Source organism: Metopolophium dirhodum, chromosome 1 (genome assembly GCF_019925205.1).
Source record: "Metopolophium dirhodum isolate CAU chromosome 1, ASM1992520v1, whole genome shotgun sequence".
NCBI lineage: Eukaryota > Metazoa > Arthropoda > Insecta > Hemiptera > Aphididae > Metopolophium > Metopolophium dirhodum.
The window spans coordinates 111,516,617-111,533,416 of record NC_083560.1 but is presented as its reverse complement, the minus strand read 5'-3'; the positions used below and the strand labels follow the sequence as shown (position 1 = coordinate 111,533,416).

At 31.1% G+C, this 16,800-nt stretch overlaps 1 protein-coding gene across 1 annotated transcript; it reads left to right on the top strand.

Annotated features, from left to right (window-relative positions):
* The first annotated feature begins 2,758 nt into the window (after window positions 1-2,758).
* Window positions 2,759-6,648, top strand: LOC132950540 (uncharacterized). Its single transcript, XM_061022048.1, has 7 exons — window positions 2,759-2,878; window positions 2,974-3,130; window positions 3,406-4,392; window positions 5,539-5,611; window positions 5,817-5,955; window positions 6,138-6,387; window positions 6,608-6,648. Exons 1-7 carry the CDS (start codon window positions 2,837-2,839, stop codon window positions 6,646-6,648), a joined length of 1,689 nt encoding a protein of 562 aa, XP_060878031.1. The 5' UTR covers window positions 2,759-2,836.
* The last annotated feature ends 10,152 nt before the right edge of the window (window positions 6,649-16,800 follow it).

The window sequence follows — 16,800 nt, the reverse complement described above, 5'->3', positions numbered from 1 at the left end:
TTTCTTCTTGATTTATTTAATTTTTGCATAGCTGCCTTTTTTAGTGGCGAAAAATAAACTTTTATTGTTTTTTTTTTAGTAATTTGATTAAGTTTTTTTCTTATTGAAAACTTCAATCTCTTACACCATAAACAACTAGAACTTTAAACAATAATTAATTAAAAATATCAGCATAACTTAAGTTTTATGATGTATATATTTTGATTAAATGTTGAGTAAAACCAATGATTGTATATAGTACATTTATATTAATGCCTACTTTAAAAGCTATCACTTACCCATTATCTGAAATGATTTTTAAACATTTTGAATGTTTCCAATAACCATTTTCATATTGGTATTGATGGCCAAATGAAGCATATGTGGATATTTACTTGCTAGAACTGCTCCATAACAAATATTCACTGAATCAAAGATATTAATGATTTCTTCAATGTTTTCAATGGATATGTTTCTATTTAATATTGGAGGAAATAAAGTTGTTTGTTGATCAAGAGACACATTTTCATTATGAACTTGAACTATGAGATGTGAATCTATACAAATTAAAGTATAATTAATTAGATATTATATCATATAACATTTTATATTTAAACAATGATTTACTAATTTAAATGCAAAAAAGAAAAATGTAAAAGTACTAAAAATCAACATTTTAATAATTTCATACCTTCAGTAACTATCAACTGTTTTTCTATATTACGTTGGTAGTTAGTATTAAAATTTCCTATTTTAAAAAATGAAACGGTTAATTTTTCATCAAACTCATTCATGGAAAGATCTTGAGACCAATTATGTGGCAATTGTATAACATGTTTTTTTTTTGTGAGGACATCAAATATAGGTTCCTGCACAATTCCAAAACCATAAATCATAATAGTACATTGATATTGGTTTTACTTGTAAAATTATTGTGCTATACTTACATAACAAGAATCTTGAGTAAAGCTTTTAACTGTTTCTTTTGAAATATTATCATAAAATGATTTTGATTTTTCCATTTCACTGGTTTGATTTTGACTCATAGAACTGCTAATCTATTAATATCAAAAAAAATATATATTAATTAAGGTTAGCACTAATTTTAAACCATACTCACATATGATATATCTTTAGCACATGAGCTATTAGAAGCAATGGATATATCTTCGCAACATGAATTAGATTTTTCCATTTCATTTGATTGATTTTCACTAGAAGAACTGTGAATCTATAAATAATGAAAACAATTGTATATTAATTAATAGGTTAGCACTAACTTTGATTCACACTCACATATGATATATCTTGAGCACATAAACTAGAAGCAATAGATGTATCTTCACAATATGATTTTTCAATTTCACTTATAATGTTTTCATTTGAGCAGTTGCTTAATAGTGGTACAGCTCCAGATCTCAAACGAGGCTTTTTTAAACATATCTTGTACACAATTTAAAAATAATACAATTTAGGTTTTTTTTTTATTAATTAGGCTATAAAGATATTGTAGGATCTTACCTATATTTTAATATGTATTATATAAGTTAATTATTTTATATTAATTATACTTACGGTGTACTTGCTACTTCCTTCGCCTGATACCCAAGTATTTATAATGTCTTGTGGCTCAAAGTGGTCTCCACAAACTCTAGACCTTTTATTTAAAACTTTTCCTAAAGCTTTTTCCCATTTTTCATGGGAAAGTTTAGGAACACTAAATCTACTTTTAGATATTCCCATACAATTTTCGACACAGCACTTGTCTAAAAAAGGCATATTTAGGCAAGTTATAAGCAAATAGCAAAACTCCAACTAAATGTGGAATCCCATACTCTCGTAGCTCACAGCGATTAAAGATGAATACAAAATATAATATAATATAATTATTTATTATTATAGACCTATAAAGGAATATTTAGCCATATTATAATGTCTATAATTATCTTAATATATATATTAATTCGTGATAATTAGGGTTAGGATGTTGTAGCATTTTGCATATTTTTTTAGTGAGTCCAAAAGATAGCTTAGTAAGATAAAAATCTGTTTCATATACTGGGAATTAAAAATGTGCTATTTTTATTTTGCATATTTTTGCATATTTTGAAGATTTTTTAAAAGTCATGATTATTTTAGCATTTTGGATTTTTAATGCATATTTTTGAGTTTATTTGTAAAAATTTTGGTTTTCAATCGCCGTAAATGTTCACCCAATGTTAAACGCGCGTGATATAGCGGACAAGAACAATTTTCATCTTATCTGTTTTCAGATATGCATTGCCAGATATGGCAAGATATTAATTGTTTGTGTTTATCGTAACTTGTCTTTATGTCTAAATAATCTATCGCTCATTGTTAGGACCGTTAGGTAACACTACAAATTATGGCGTGACTGTGTGAGTGGAACATAAAACCGATAAGATAAATCGTATTTTATTGGGTAAACGGACAGTTTGTACTATCTATTGTTTAAGTTGCATATCGCGGACACTTTGTACGGTGAAAATAATTTGGTAAAAATCGATCGCGGACACTTTGTACGGTGATAATAAATTGGTAAAATTCGATCGCGGACGTTTTGTACGGTATAAATAAACCGGGAAATATATCTTAAAAGATGAGATAAAATTAAATTGCTCAAAACTTTAGATTGCGAATCATGATCGCGATTAGTATGAGACATGTGTTTGGTGTCACAGGCCACAGCATTAAAAGTATTAAAATATTAACTTATTCACTTTATAAAATGAACAAAAATCAAACTAGCAAACTCAAGCCAAAAATTTTTAAAAATGGGTATGAATATACTATTTTAAGAAAAAACCAATCTAATATCCGTTGGAAGTGTAATAAAATGACGTGTACGGGGAAAGTAACAACAAACCTTAATGAACCGGTGAGTTATAAGTTAAACATCATATTATTTTCATAATACCTAAATCATATTATTATTATATTTAAAAAAAATACTTTTGTATGTTTCGGCCATAGTATGAATTATTTACAAAATGGACTGATCATAACCACGAATCGAGTGATGAAACATTGAAGCTGAAAAACCTTGCATTAACTAATATGAAAAGCCGATCTGTTAATAGTAGAGAATCAACAAATCAAATTCTTCTATCTGTAATTCATGAAAATAATGGTTAGTATGATTTTAATCTAAAAAACAATTATACATACTGCGTATTTTATTATATTTAATACTTCGCACTTTTATACAATACTTATTCTTCTTATTTCGTCTTGGCATTTATGTCAATCATTGGAAAATTATAAGATAAATATTTTTTCGAGATAATTTTTATATCTACTATCTACAATCAAATCAATATATAGATAATACTTGTATTGATAATTTGATTTATGATTAATGATTATATAATATGATTTTTAAAATGATTTTTGCTTGTATTGCAGAAGACGTACGTAATAAAATAGGAAATACTGATTCAATACGTAGAACTATCCGTCGAGCACGTCGTAAAAATGTTCCTGAAGAACCTAGGAGTATGCAATTTGTATTGCCCGAGAAATGGAAAACAACTATGGGTGGTGAGTCAAAAGAATTTTTAATTTACGACAGCGAAAGTGAAAATAGAATGTTGATATTTGCAACTTCTCGAGCCTTAACTATATTGTCATCAGCCTCACTATGGTTTATGGATGGAACTTTTAAATGTTCGAGTGTTTTCGCTCAATTATACGTTATAAGAGCTGAATTTGAAGATAACGTATTTACATGTGTTTATGCATTCCTCCCAAATAAATTACAAACAACATACGAAGAAATGCTTACCAATGTTATTTTAGCTTCTATTCGGAACAGGTCTCCAGTTAAACCAGAAACTATAATCATTGATTTTGAGATAGGAGTTATAAATGCCATAAGCTTAGTTTTTAATCAAGTAAAAATTCAGGGCTGTTTTTTCCATCTGTGTCAAAGTGTATGGAGACAAATACAAAACTTAGGATTATCCAAAATGTATAAAGATAACGAACAAATTGCAAAACAATGTAAAATAATAACATCTTTAGCGTTTTTACCAGTTGAAGAAATACCTAATGAAATAGTTAATATGTATTTAACTTTTACTCCAGAACTATTTCCATTAATATTTTATTTTGAATCAACATATATTAACGGAAAGAATGGTGCACCAAGATTCCCTCTTGAAATTTGGAATGTGAGACACCAAACAATTAAGAACTCACACAGGACGAATAATTTTAGTGAAGGATGGAACAGTTCGTTCAATAAATTGGTTGGATCGGCTAATCCAAGTTTCTGGAGTGTTTTGAGGTCTTTGCAATTAGACGAATGCTCTAGTCATTTGAACAAAAACAGAAGACAAAAAAACCAAAATACACAAAATAAAATTCATGATGCCTGTGTACAGCACGAAAGTAAAATAATAACTAATTTACAATTGCTCGAAATAATTTGCCATACGTTTAATTTTTAAATATATACATATATTATGATTTATGTGACAGTGAATGTTTTAAAAATACATACCACGAATAATTATTGACGAATTTACTACCATAAATATTATTATTATTATTTTTTTTTTTTTTTATATGTTAACTACCTGTGTTTTGTAATAACAAATAATACATTTTTTTTTAAATAGTACAAACTGTCCGCCATGTACATTTTATTACTTTTTTAAATAGTACAAACTGTCCGCCATGTACATTTTATTACTTTTTGAAATAGTACAAACTGTCCGCGGTTTTCATTTTTTGTGGGTGACCGTACAAAGTGTCCTACAACCATTTTATTGAACTAAATGTTTAAAATGTTTTTGTCATATTAGTACAACTGTGGTCTGTGGTTCGCGTATAACGAGTTAGTCGACCAACGCGTGTTAAAGTCTTGTTTATTTTTTCTATAAATTTTATAAATTTTATCAATATGCCTAAACTTCCAGCATCTAATTCTGCACGTTTAAAAATATACGTTTCCGAAAACGAGGGTGTTTTTTCTACCGATAACCAGATTCTTTTTTGTAAATTATGTGACATACGAGTAAACTCGCAAAAAAGATTCACGGTAAATCAACATTTAAAAACCGCCAAACATTTACGCGCTGTAAATCGTTTAAAAACAAATGCGATTAAAACTAACCAAAATTTAGTGTCAAATGCAATTTGTGAAAAGCATTCAGTTTTTAACGAAGATCTGTGTAAAATGATGTTATCTGCAAATATTCCATTGAGCAAATTAAATAATAAATTTTTGTCTGAATTTTTAATAAAATATACTAACAAAGATATCCCGAATGAATCAACATTAAGAAAAAATTACGTCACATAAAAAAAAAATCGGAAGTATTAAAAGGTACGTAAATAATAAAAATATCTGGATTTGCATTGATGAAACTACTGATGTAGAAGGTCGTTATGTGGCAAACGTTATCATTGGAACATTAGAAATTGATGCACCAGGCAAAACTTTTCTTTTTAATTCGGAAGTTCTTGATCAAACTAACCATAAAACAATTTGTAAATTATTTGATGAAACACATTTTTTATTATGGCCAGAAGGAATAAAACGAGATAATGTATTGCTATTTGTTTCTGATGCAGCGCCGTACATGGTGAAAGCGGGAAAAGCATTGTCAGCTTTATACACAAAAATGATTCATATCACATGTCTCGCTCATGCAGTGCATAGTTTGCGAAGAAATTCGAAAAAATTTCCCAAAAATTGATTCACTGATTTCAAATGGAAAAAAAATATTTTTAAAAGCACCTTCAAGGGTATTGATTTTTAAAAATAATGCTCCTGGAATACCATTACCTCCTCAACCTATAATTACCAGATGGGGTACATGGTTAGAAGCTGCGACATATTACTGTGACAATTACAAAGCATTTTGCGAAGTTATAAATATGTTAAATGAAGAAGATGCAGTATCCATTGAACACGTAAAAAAACTTATTCAAGAACCAACATTAGAAGTAATTTAATTTTTATAAAAACTCATTTTAGTTTTATCCCAAACAAAATTACGTTTTTGGAAAAACAAGACGTCTTATTGGCCGATTCTATTTCGTCTTTTGAAGAAATTGTAAAAAAAATATCTGAGACACCTGGGAGTATAGGAAAATTAATCAATAATAAATTAAACACAATTCTCAAGAAAAATACTGCATATGGATTATTGAAAAATATAAAAGATATTATTTCCGGTACACGTGAATCAATTCCCAATATGGACCAAAATATAACAGTGACAGATATTCCATATTTCAAGTATGCTCCCGTGTCTTCAGTGGACGTCGAAAGAAGTTTTTCGACGTATAAAACTGTTTTAGCTGACAATCGACGAAGATTTACCTTCGAAAACTTGAAAAAGACGTTGATTATCCAATGCAATTCACATTTTAATGGTAAGTCAATTGAAAAAATTAATTTTAAAATAAAATAAATATCTAAAGTAAATAATTTATTCAATTTTGTTACAGAAAATGAATGAAATGTTTTTTCTTCAATTTTTTATTCATCGACATTTTTAAGATTGAATTCAATTTAATTTGGTTGGTAAGTCAGTTAAATTAAAAATGATGTTTTAAACGTTGTAAATATATTTTTTATTTTGTTCTGTTACAGAAAAAGAACAAAATCGACTATCAAAACCATCAAAAATTTAATATATATAAATACTATTTTATTATTTTACTTATAATTTAAATATTTAGCACTTTAAAATTTTTTTAACCTCTAATTTTTTGAATAAACGTTTTTACATAATTTTTTTTTATAAATGCATATACCAACTTTTTTTGGAGCATATTTAAGTAATTTTTACAACATATCAGCATATTTTTTAGGGAATATTTAATAGTTTTTTAGAGCATATAAATCCTAACCCTAGTGATAATTATCATGAATTTATAAGATTTATGTAGATTATTTCAATTCGTGATATTGTATAATTTCAAAATTCAAAATCAGAGGGAAAATAAATATTGACATAGTTTGTAAATAGTGCACTAGATGGTGTTAGTGGCCCTGCCAACAAGTGAGAAGGTTCGGGCCTCACTTATCATACGTTCGTTCGGTATCCTGTATAATTCGTGGTATTACCTACTAATCATTAAGTATCTTTATCTCATTGTATGTAATATCAATTTAACGCACATTGTAATTTGATCATAGAAATTTTTTTATTTATTTTATTTTCGTATAGTTCTGTTTATGTAGTTTGTACTTATGTATTTCTGTACCTCATTACCCTTCGAGGGTGCTACTTAATATTAATAATAAAATCAGTATTGTTATTATTAAATACTAAATACTAAAAAAAAATAGGTATATACACCAAGACTAAATTGTAATAACAACCTTAGTTTTAAACTATAAAAATCAAAAAGTTATAGAAGTATGAAGTTGAAAGTTGTTTATTCATTAGTTGTTCAAGTTGTCACGTTTGATAGAAAGTTGTTTATTACACCTTAGTATAGTTGAACTTGTAGAAATTCAGGCGAATGAGCGAATTATTATACATTATACATCATACATTTAATATTCATTACAACAGTCAACAACAAATAAAATAATATATAAATTATAATTTAGCATTATGTGAAAGAAATATTAACCACTTGGCTGTTTCACCAGCTAGACAATTTATTTTTGAAGTTATAATGTTTCCTGCAGTGGAGTATATGTTGACGGTATACACAAACATTTTTTGGCTGGTTTTGATAACATTAGGTATCTGCGTTATTTGAGCCGTTGTGTACAGTAAGCGGACGCTACACGGTGGAGGAAATTTGAACTCGCGACGTCGGAACTAATTCATTTCGATGCTTGTGACGGTCGTACTCTCTCGTGGAACGGAGTTCCTATATTACTTTTAGTTTCAACCATGTACCTCGCATTTGAACACAACCAATGATGGTCCCCAAATAAGTTTACCATAATATCCATTGATCTCGTACCTATTCATTATTCATTATTATTATCTTTCCCTCTATTATTATAAATTTTATTATTTGTATTATCCATTTATTGCTACTATATTGTACTATTATATTATTTTAAAATTGTATGTATTACTTGTAATTGGAAATTATTTCCGTTAAATAAATTACTATTATTATTTTTATGTTCAAACAAAACAATTGTCTATATATTTTCTTCCGTGCACAATTTATTTCAATTTTTATCTAGTTTTTACTAATATATTCAACATTTTTACTATTATTTCGTTTATATTTAATTTTTTTTTTTTTTATTTAATCAAATTAATATTTTGAAGTGAGCTCCTCAAACATTAGAACAGAACATGTGTTCAGGTGGTGGTTTGGTTTGCAGAATGCCTTCAATTAGTACAAATACTGGGGAATCCAGAGATTGTTCACTTCACTAATTATCACATTTTCATGTATGTTAGATTTTAAAGCTTAAATACTGTGGCCTAAGTAAGGGCAAATTAGTAATATATAAGTCGCACTTGATCGAAAAAATGAGTAGTTACACATACATTTTTTTTTATCTATTACTGCCAAACACGACCATTATTTTATATTAATTGGATTTTTGTATGTGAGCTATTTCTTGATTGCCAGGTAATTTAATAACTATAAATTATTATTATAAGAACATTTTTTTCCCTTCCTTTCTTTTAAACTAATACATTTGCTTATTGTTACATTATATTTGAATATTTATAATTTACACTAGAAAACAATAAAGTGAAAATACTAATAGTTTATTTTAATTGTTAAAATTGACGGAGAGAGAGGTGACTTCGAGAGTTCAATAAGGGGTAAAGTGCAGCCCTGATTTGCCTGGTCTTTTTTTGGATGGCCAAGACGTGTTTATGGAACGTTAGTCTGGAGTCTAAAGTTATTCCCAAATATTTAACCTGTTGGCTCCAGGATACTGGGTGATTGTTTACGCGGAGCTCTTTCAAGTCTTTTGCCGTTTTATCGCCGAATAATATTGCGACTGTCTTCTTAGGGTTGATCGATATCCTCCATCTCCAACTAGTAAATCGATCTGTTTATTTGAGATTGAATTTTTTCCATAGCGTAGTTTTTGCTCATACAAGAGTAGAAAAACATTGTGTCATCTGCGAAGAGGTTAATTTTGATCCCGGGATTCGTTAGTAAGTCATTGATGTATATACTGAATAGTAGTGGGGACACGCAAGAACCTTGTGGGACACCGGTTTTGATATTCCTGGGGGACGATGTAAATGATGATAATTTAACAGCAAAGGTTCGACCTGATAAGAAGCCCATGATCAGATTAATGAGTTGGATTGGTACGTTTAAGGTTAGGAGTTTGTACAGCATGCCTTGATGTCAGACCTTGTCAAATGCCTTCACAAAGTCTAGATAGATCGCCGCTGTTCTTTCCTTTCTGTTGAAGGTGATTGCCAAATCGTCGACAAGTTTGGTTAGTTGAATCGTTGTGGAATGTTCTGGGTGGAAAGCGTATTGCTCCGGTCGGATGAATGGGGAAACATATGACTTAAGACGTTTTAGCATAAGAATCTCGAACAATTTCGCCGTTGTGTTGAGTAACGAGATGGGTCGATGGTTTGCTGGATTCGATTTGGTTTTCCCCGGCTTCGGAATCATGACAACATTAGCATGTTTCCATACTTTAGGAAAGTGTGATAGACGTATGAAGCTGTTAAAGATTTTGGTAAGATGCAATATAGTGCGGTTGGATGCATATCGCAGGGCTGTGTTGGATATCCCATCTGGGCCTGGTGCTTTCTTCCTCGGAAGGGTTTTTATGATGGATCTGACTTCGTTTGGAGTAATGGGTTGTATTGTTAATTTTTAATTTGATCTTTAATTGATCTTTAATTTCTCCTTTACCATTTGGGTAGCCATGATGTCACCAGCTGGACAGGTGAATTGGGTTTCAAGTGAGTTAGCAAATAGTTCGGATTTGGATTTTTGATAAAAAATGTGACCGTTTGGGCCAAGAAGAGGTTCTGTGGCCGCTTGTTTGCGTGTTAGATTTTTGGCAATTTTGTATACTTTAGGGTCATTAGGTTTCAAGTTTTCAAGTAGATTATTCCATTCGTCCTCTCGATGGACTCGAAGCATTTCACTAACTACATCTGTTTGTATATTCAGTCGGCGTTTTGCATCAGGATTTCTGGTATGTTGACAAATTCGTCGAAGTCTTTTCTTCTTGGTAATTTCGATTTTGATGGCTTGAGGAAGGTTCTTGTGAGGGTTGCAGATGCGAGTGGTGGAGTTGACTAAGAGTGCTGAATTTAATAGTTTAGCTATGTCTATTGCAGCTTAGTCGAGATCTGTTGTTGTGCAGATAGGTGGATTTGGGTTAGTTATAGATTCGTGGAGGTTAACCGAGAAATTTTTCCAATTTTTCAGCGTTTTTGTTTTAAAAGGTTGAGAAAATGATTGGTTTTATACATTTAGTAGTATAGAGTTGTGATCTGATGATAGTTCATTTAGCTTTTCGATATCGAATTGCATGTTAGCAATTCTCATTAGAGCTACATCTAGAACACCCGGCCATGGTTATGGTTATCAGAGAAGTGAGTTGGTGTTACGGGAGCTGTCACAAAGTAGTCATTTTGGTCCATATGGTTGAATACACTTAATCCAGCTGTTTTTGTGGTGTTGCTGTGCCATACTGGGTGTTTGGCATTTATATCTCCCTCTACGATAACACATGTGTTTGTGTTAAGTAGGGAGTCTAGGTCTGTGTGAAGTAGGGTTGAGCCGGGGCTTTTATATACAGCACTGAGTCTAGTTTCTTTTCCGTTATACTGGATATGAATAGTGGTATTTTCAATTGAGATAGTATTGATATATATTGAAGAGTGAGTAATAGAGTGGTGGATGAGAATTTCTGTGCCTCCACAGTTTGATTGTCCTGTGTTGATATGGTTGCTTGTGTAGGTGTGGAAGTTCAGGATGTTGAATGTCTTCTTGTGGTGAAGATGTGTTTCATTTAACAGAAGAATATCAATTTTTAGTTGATTTGTCAGCTGGGTGAGTTCAAGGCGTTTGTTTCCTATTCCTTGGCAGTTCCAGTATAAAATCTGGACGGAGCTATTCATGGTGGTAGATGATGGAGATTATGGCTGAAATGGCCGTCATTAGGGTTTGTTTGATGTCTTGTGATTCAGAAATTTTCCCAATTACCTCGGTGAGGAGGTTTGTGAAAAACTGCTTCGGGATTGTAACTGTTGGTTCCAATCGTTTGTTTGATGTATATGAAGAGATTGACTGAGTGTTTTTTGGTGATGTGTTTGATTCTGTACTTGTAGGTGCTGGAGCGATGTGGTTTTATTTCAGATGGGTAGGGTTTGATTGTTTATCAACGAGAGCGGATATGTATGCTGGGTATTTGTGGTAGTTTACCATGTGGGGGCCACCGAAATTGCAGCATTTAGGTGGTTGATCTCCGGCTTTTAAGCAGGTTTTAGTTTCGTGATTGTCACCGCATTTTACGCATTTTGGGGTGCGATTGCAGTGATTTGAGGAGTGGCCGAAGCCTTGGTATGCGAAGCATTGTGCAGGCCCGAAAGAGCTATAGAGTTCTATTCTGATTATAATATAGAATAGTGCGGATAGGTTGAAAATAAGCTTGCTGGACGAATTGTTTGGGAGTGTTACCATGAACATAGGTAGTTTGCGGCTGTCTTTTAGAAATTGGCGTATGGTTCGGATTTCGAATCCTCTGAGTTCAAGTTCAGCTTTAACCAGGTGTTCAGAGAAAGATGGAGGGATACGTCTGAAGAGTACTTTGAGAGTGTGTTCTTCAGCCAAAGAAAAAGTGTGGAATGATATGTTGTTATCTGAGAGATTTGAAGCTTTCCGGAGAGTATCGATGTCGATAGTTTGTAAATATATAGCATTTTTTATGAGTTTTGCTGTAAGGTCTTTACCTGGAAACAAGGGAATGATGAAATTTGAAGCTGTTGGCCATGTATTAATATCAATAATGATAGGGGGTATTTTGGGCGTTTCCTGGTTCGGACCATGATGTGTTGTGGGTTTACCTTTGCTTCGATGACCCGGCCGCGTGACAACTCGGGTGCAATTGCCTCGGGCTCGAGAGTGGGGGAATTTATTTAAAATATTCTACTTACGCAGTTACGTGTAGTGTTGACCAGCATGCAGGGGCTTCGTGGTGGAGTTAGTTGAGTCGTGGTGTGAACCATGTATTGTTGATGCGCAGAACGTTTGAAGAGACTGCTGCTCTGAACGCTGAACGTAGACTGATGATAAATGCCCTGCTTGTTCACCGTATTGCCCCCCCCCCCCTCCCCCCACATTGGATGACAATAACAACAATGCTTTTTTCCAAGGCTCATTAGAGTACCTGAAAGGTACAGAATCAATCTTTGGCGGATTAGATTTGCAAATCTGAAATTTTTGCAAAATTATGCACCATTAATTAGACAGTCTACGGTTATAGCTGTTGATGCTACGTTTGGAGTACTACCAAGAAGTCCAAGCGAAATGGATCAATTAGTGATCACGTTCTGTTGGACAATATTGTGAGTCTTAAATCGTATAATAATATTCCTACCAGTTCATAATATTCTTTATTTTTAAATATCTTTAAAAATCATTTTTTTAGTACCATAAAGCTATTTTAAAAAATTAAATTACAACTTACATTCAAAATATAAGAAAAATATGATTTCTATTTATAATACTTATATTGTAAACATTTTTGTTTCAGTCCATTCCTGTAGTCTATGCTATACTGAATCAAAGGGCAGAGAATATATATGCAAGACTACCTATGGCAATTCCTAAAGAATAATCTTCCTTTCAGTTTTCTGAATTGGAATAATCTGCAGATAATCACAGACTATGAAACTGCATTAAGGAATGCAATCAGAAGGGTTGTACCAGAATGTTAGTTGGTGGGGTGCTGGTTCCATTTTAATCAGGTTCTTTATATTTATATTCATAACATAATATTTTGATCATTTTCGAATATGGAAAACAATGAACTATACTAAATTAAAACTAAATCACCACTAATTTGATAGTAACGCTTATTATGTAATACTGTATAGAATTATTAATTAATTTCTTTTCTATAAGTTTATTTATTATGTTAATCGTAACAAATATTAGACGAAAATAATAGTTTGAATAATGTAAATACAATTTTAAATTACAAGATATTATTTTATTTTCAGTGTATAGTGCGCTATATTCAAACGCACAATTTAATGCAACTAGTACGCAACAACCAATATATTGCCACTATTGTCAGAATGATAAAGATAATTAAATTTAATAATTAATAATTTATTACTATGCAATTAAGACCTAACCTAATTAAGAAATACTATATTTTATTGACAATAGCTGATGGCACTACCACATTTGCCACCCGACTTCAATACTCGAGGGGGATGATTTTTAGAAATTCAAAGATTGGCCAGAACTCAGAAGTATGAGTGTCGACTATCATATTATGGATGTTTTTCGATACGTTCAAAATTATTGGCTAGACACAATTGAACCGGTTGGGTTTTCAGTTTTTGGGTATAGTATTAGAACTAATAATTATTTGGAAAGCTTCCATAGCATGATACAGACTACAATTGGTCAACATCCACCATTGTGGACTTTCTATGGTAAGCTAAAACGTATAAAAATTATATGGTAGTGTATAATTACAAAATAATTTTACACATAATTAGTTGGCAAAGAAAAGATTTTGATCGTAATTTATGAATTAAATAGTATATAGCGCTTAAGGACTGCTAATTGTAGTCGAAAACAAATTTATTACCCGCGGTCATTAGAAGGTTGGCAGGGCTGTTCAGGATATTTTTTCTTCTGGAATGAATTTGGTAAAATGGTTTAGGATCTCGGGTATTAAATGGATTTACTTTGAATTTGATTAGATCAAGAAGTTCGGAGCAATCATTAGAACCCAATATTAAGTTGCGTAAGACTTTTGAAAGGAAAAGTGAACGCCTGTCAATAAGGGTTGACAAGTTCAAAAAATTAAGAACATTTTGGTATGACCCATGGATTGGTCTAGGAATATTAAATTTAAGAGAGATTGTTTTGAACTGACTCGATAGATATGTTGTTTTACTGTATTATTGATCCAAATTAGAGGACAGTACTCGGGATTAGAGCGGACAAGTGAACAGTAAAGTGCTCAGACGTCTCAAAGAGGGGTTGGAGGCGGCTTATTTGCGAGCACCTTCACGCTAGACTGTGTAAACATTGTGTCAATTTTGGATTTGGAGAATTTTCTGAAACAGTCTAATAAATTCAACTTAATCTTCAACATTTGACTTATTATTTCAACAAATCCTACAAATCCAATCAACATCGGTCGTGCTACCTGCAACTTTATAGACTAAGCAGTTGAGGCAACAGCTAGTTTATAACAGTAGATTACTACAGGGGACGGAAATTAGTTTAAGAAAAATATTTTTGGCGGTTCATTAATTCCTCCTTCGCATGCCAAATTCAAACCACTGCCTATTGCCAACCTCGTGTATAGTATAATATGGTAGGTATGACTAGCCATGAGTACAATAATTGTAGGGGCCCACCCAGTGAAAAAGCTTGTTTTCTCTATTTTTTTTATTTAATAACTAATAAGCAAATAATTAGGTATAAGTATATAATAAACATTTAATGGATGAATAATTTGAACAGTTTATTGGACCCAACAGGCAGCAACTGCCTTTGTTGTTTGATGGCTTTTAGAGATGTACCCAATGGCATACGTATGTGTACCGATGTTGTGGCCTTGGTTGGAGATGTGAAGATTGTGCTATCCTTTGTCCAAACAACTGTGAAGTTTGTGATGACCCTGTTGATGATGTCATCCAAATATTTATTTGTTAAACTTATAAATTATACAAATATTCTTGTTACTAATTTGGAGTTGCATACTTATATAAAAAAAAATATAACATGCTTTGATACATACCTGCCTATTGATAAGTCATATTGCTTGATGTACAAATTTGGAATACCTATTAATAATATGGCCAGTCTACATATTGATTAATGAAATATATTAGGAGTTATGAAGCTCCTGGTCTACAGCCTACTAAGTAGGCAACTTAAAAAATAATACATTTCAATATAATCATATAGATATTTAATAGACTATAAAAGAATAGTCAATAGAGTTCTCTTGTGAATATTAGTATTCAGTAGGTACTTACAATAGTTACAATTCACCAACAATTAAATTAACAAGTCTGATATCTGTGCAATACTGCAATACCCTACTATTTTATAGGTAGAATTCTTTAAGGCGTGCCTCTTAGTAATTACTTATTACTCATGTGTTATTGTGTTATTATTGGAAATTATGGAATAAACTGAGTAGAGTAAAAGACTAGTCTAATATTATAGTATTGTATATTTGTATCTTTTAACGTTGTATATACCTACGGTAAATTTTACCTAAAATAAGTGAACTTGACCAACTTAATTTATTAATAAAATTAAATTGAAGGTATAGCTATTTAAAAAACTGTTTCAAGTGTGAAGTGACTGAATTTAACCATAAAATAAGTGAGCTATATAGGTATATTTCATAATAACTACTTACTGTCAGTACTGTTATTAAATTTACATGTTAAATTATTAACTCTGTTTAAAAAAAAAGTGATATTGTAATTCGTAGGACATAATTTTTCTACTTAGTACTGTTGTCTGTTCGTACTAAAATATTATCGTGGTACTTGTAATATAGCGGTAAATGTACGTTTGTAGTATCTGATTTTCGTTGTAATTGCCCGATAATACAATTTTGGAGTAATTTAACGCCGTATTTGTAATTGTTCGTAGCAATTAAAAAAAAAAACACTGCAACCCAGTATGGTTGCCCAACGAATCTAGAAAAGTGTCTACCGAAATGAATCTCCATTATCAGTATTAAACAGCTGGAGACTTACGCACTAGCGATTATTTGTTGTAGTGACTATAAATGCAATTACCTTTCAAATGTAAATTGTAGTTCCGTGATAGCCACTAGACATATAAGCGCTAGTGCTTAAGTCTCTAGCTGTTTAATTTAACTTTAATACTGATGATAGAGATTCATTTCGGTAGAGGTAGACACTTCAAGTATGGGAATCATGGGTCGAAGGGCAACCATACTATCTATAGCCGTGTTTGTATAGCCGTATACGTGTTTATACATTCTACTTTTGAGAACTTTTTGTTTAATTTTCGAGTCGTTAAAAATTAACACAATGAGTGAAAAACATTAGTGATAGTGTGATTGTTGGGAATACAACAGGTAAGTAAATAACCCACTGGCTAGATAAATTTCAATAAACTATTGTCTATTAAAAATTTTTTAAATAGATGATTTGAATTGCCAAGACGATCAGTCTCTTCCTTTGGCTGCATCTCGAGAAGGTAATACTATAGTTTTTCAGTATTTACAAAATTTAATTAAAGTATTCTGTCTTATAAGTTATACATTTTGTCCAGGTTAAAAGACCATTTTTTGTCATTATTTATAAATTATTATGAATATGAATATATGATCATGTTTTTAATTTTTTATACTGTTGTAATTTATAATGTTACCTATCAAAAAAATAAGTAAATGTATATTAATTTTTTTTCTAGGAAAAGAAAAGTTCTTAGCTGATTTGGAGGAAATTGGTTTAAATTTAGGTATTTAGTTTTTTCAAATATAATACAATTAAATTGGTATGTGTTTTATAGTTATACAGTCAACTCGCGATATAACGAAATTCGATATAACGAAAATCTTGATATAACGAATAAAACTACCGGTCCCTTGGAAATATCGCGGTATAACGAACAAATGTAATG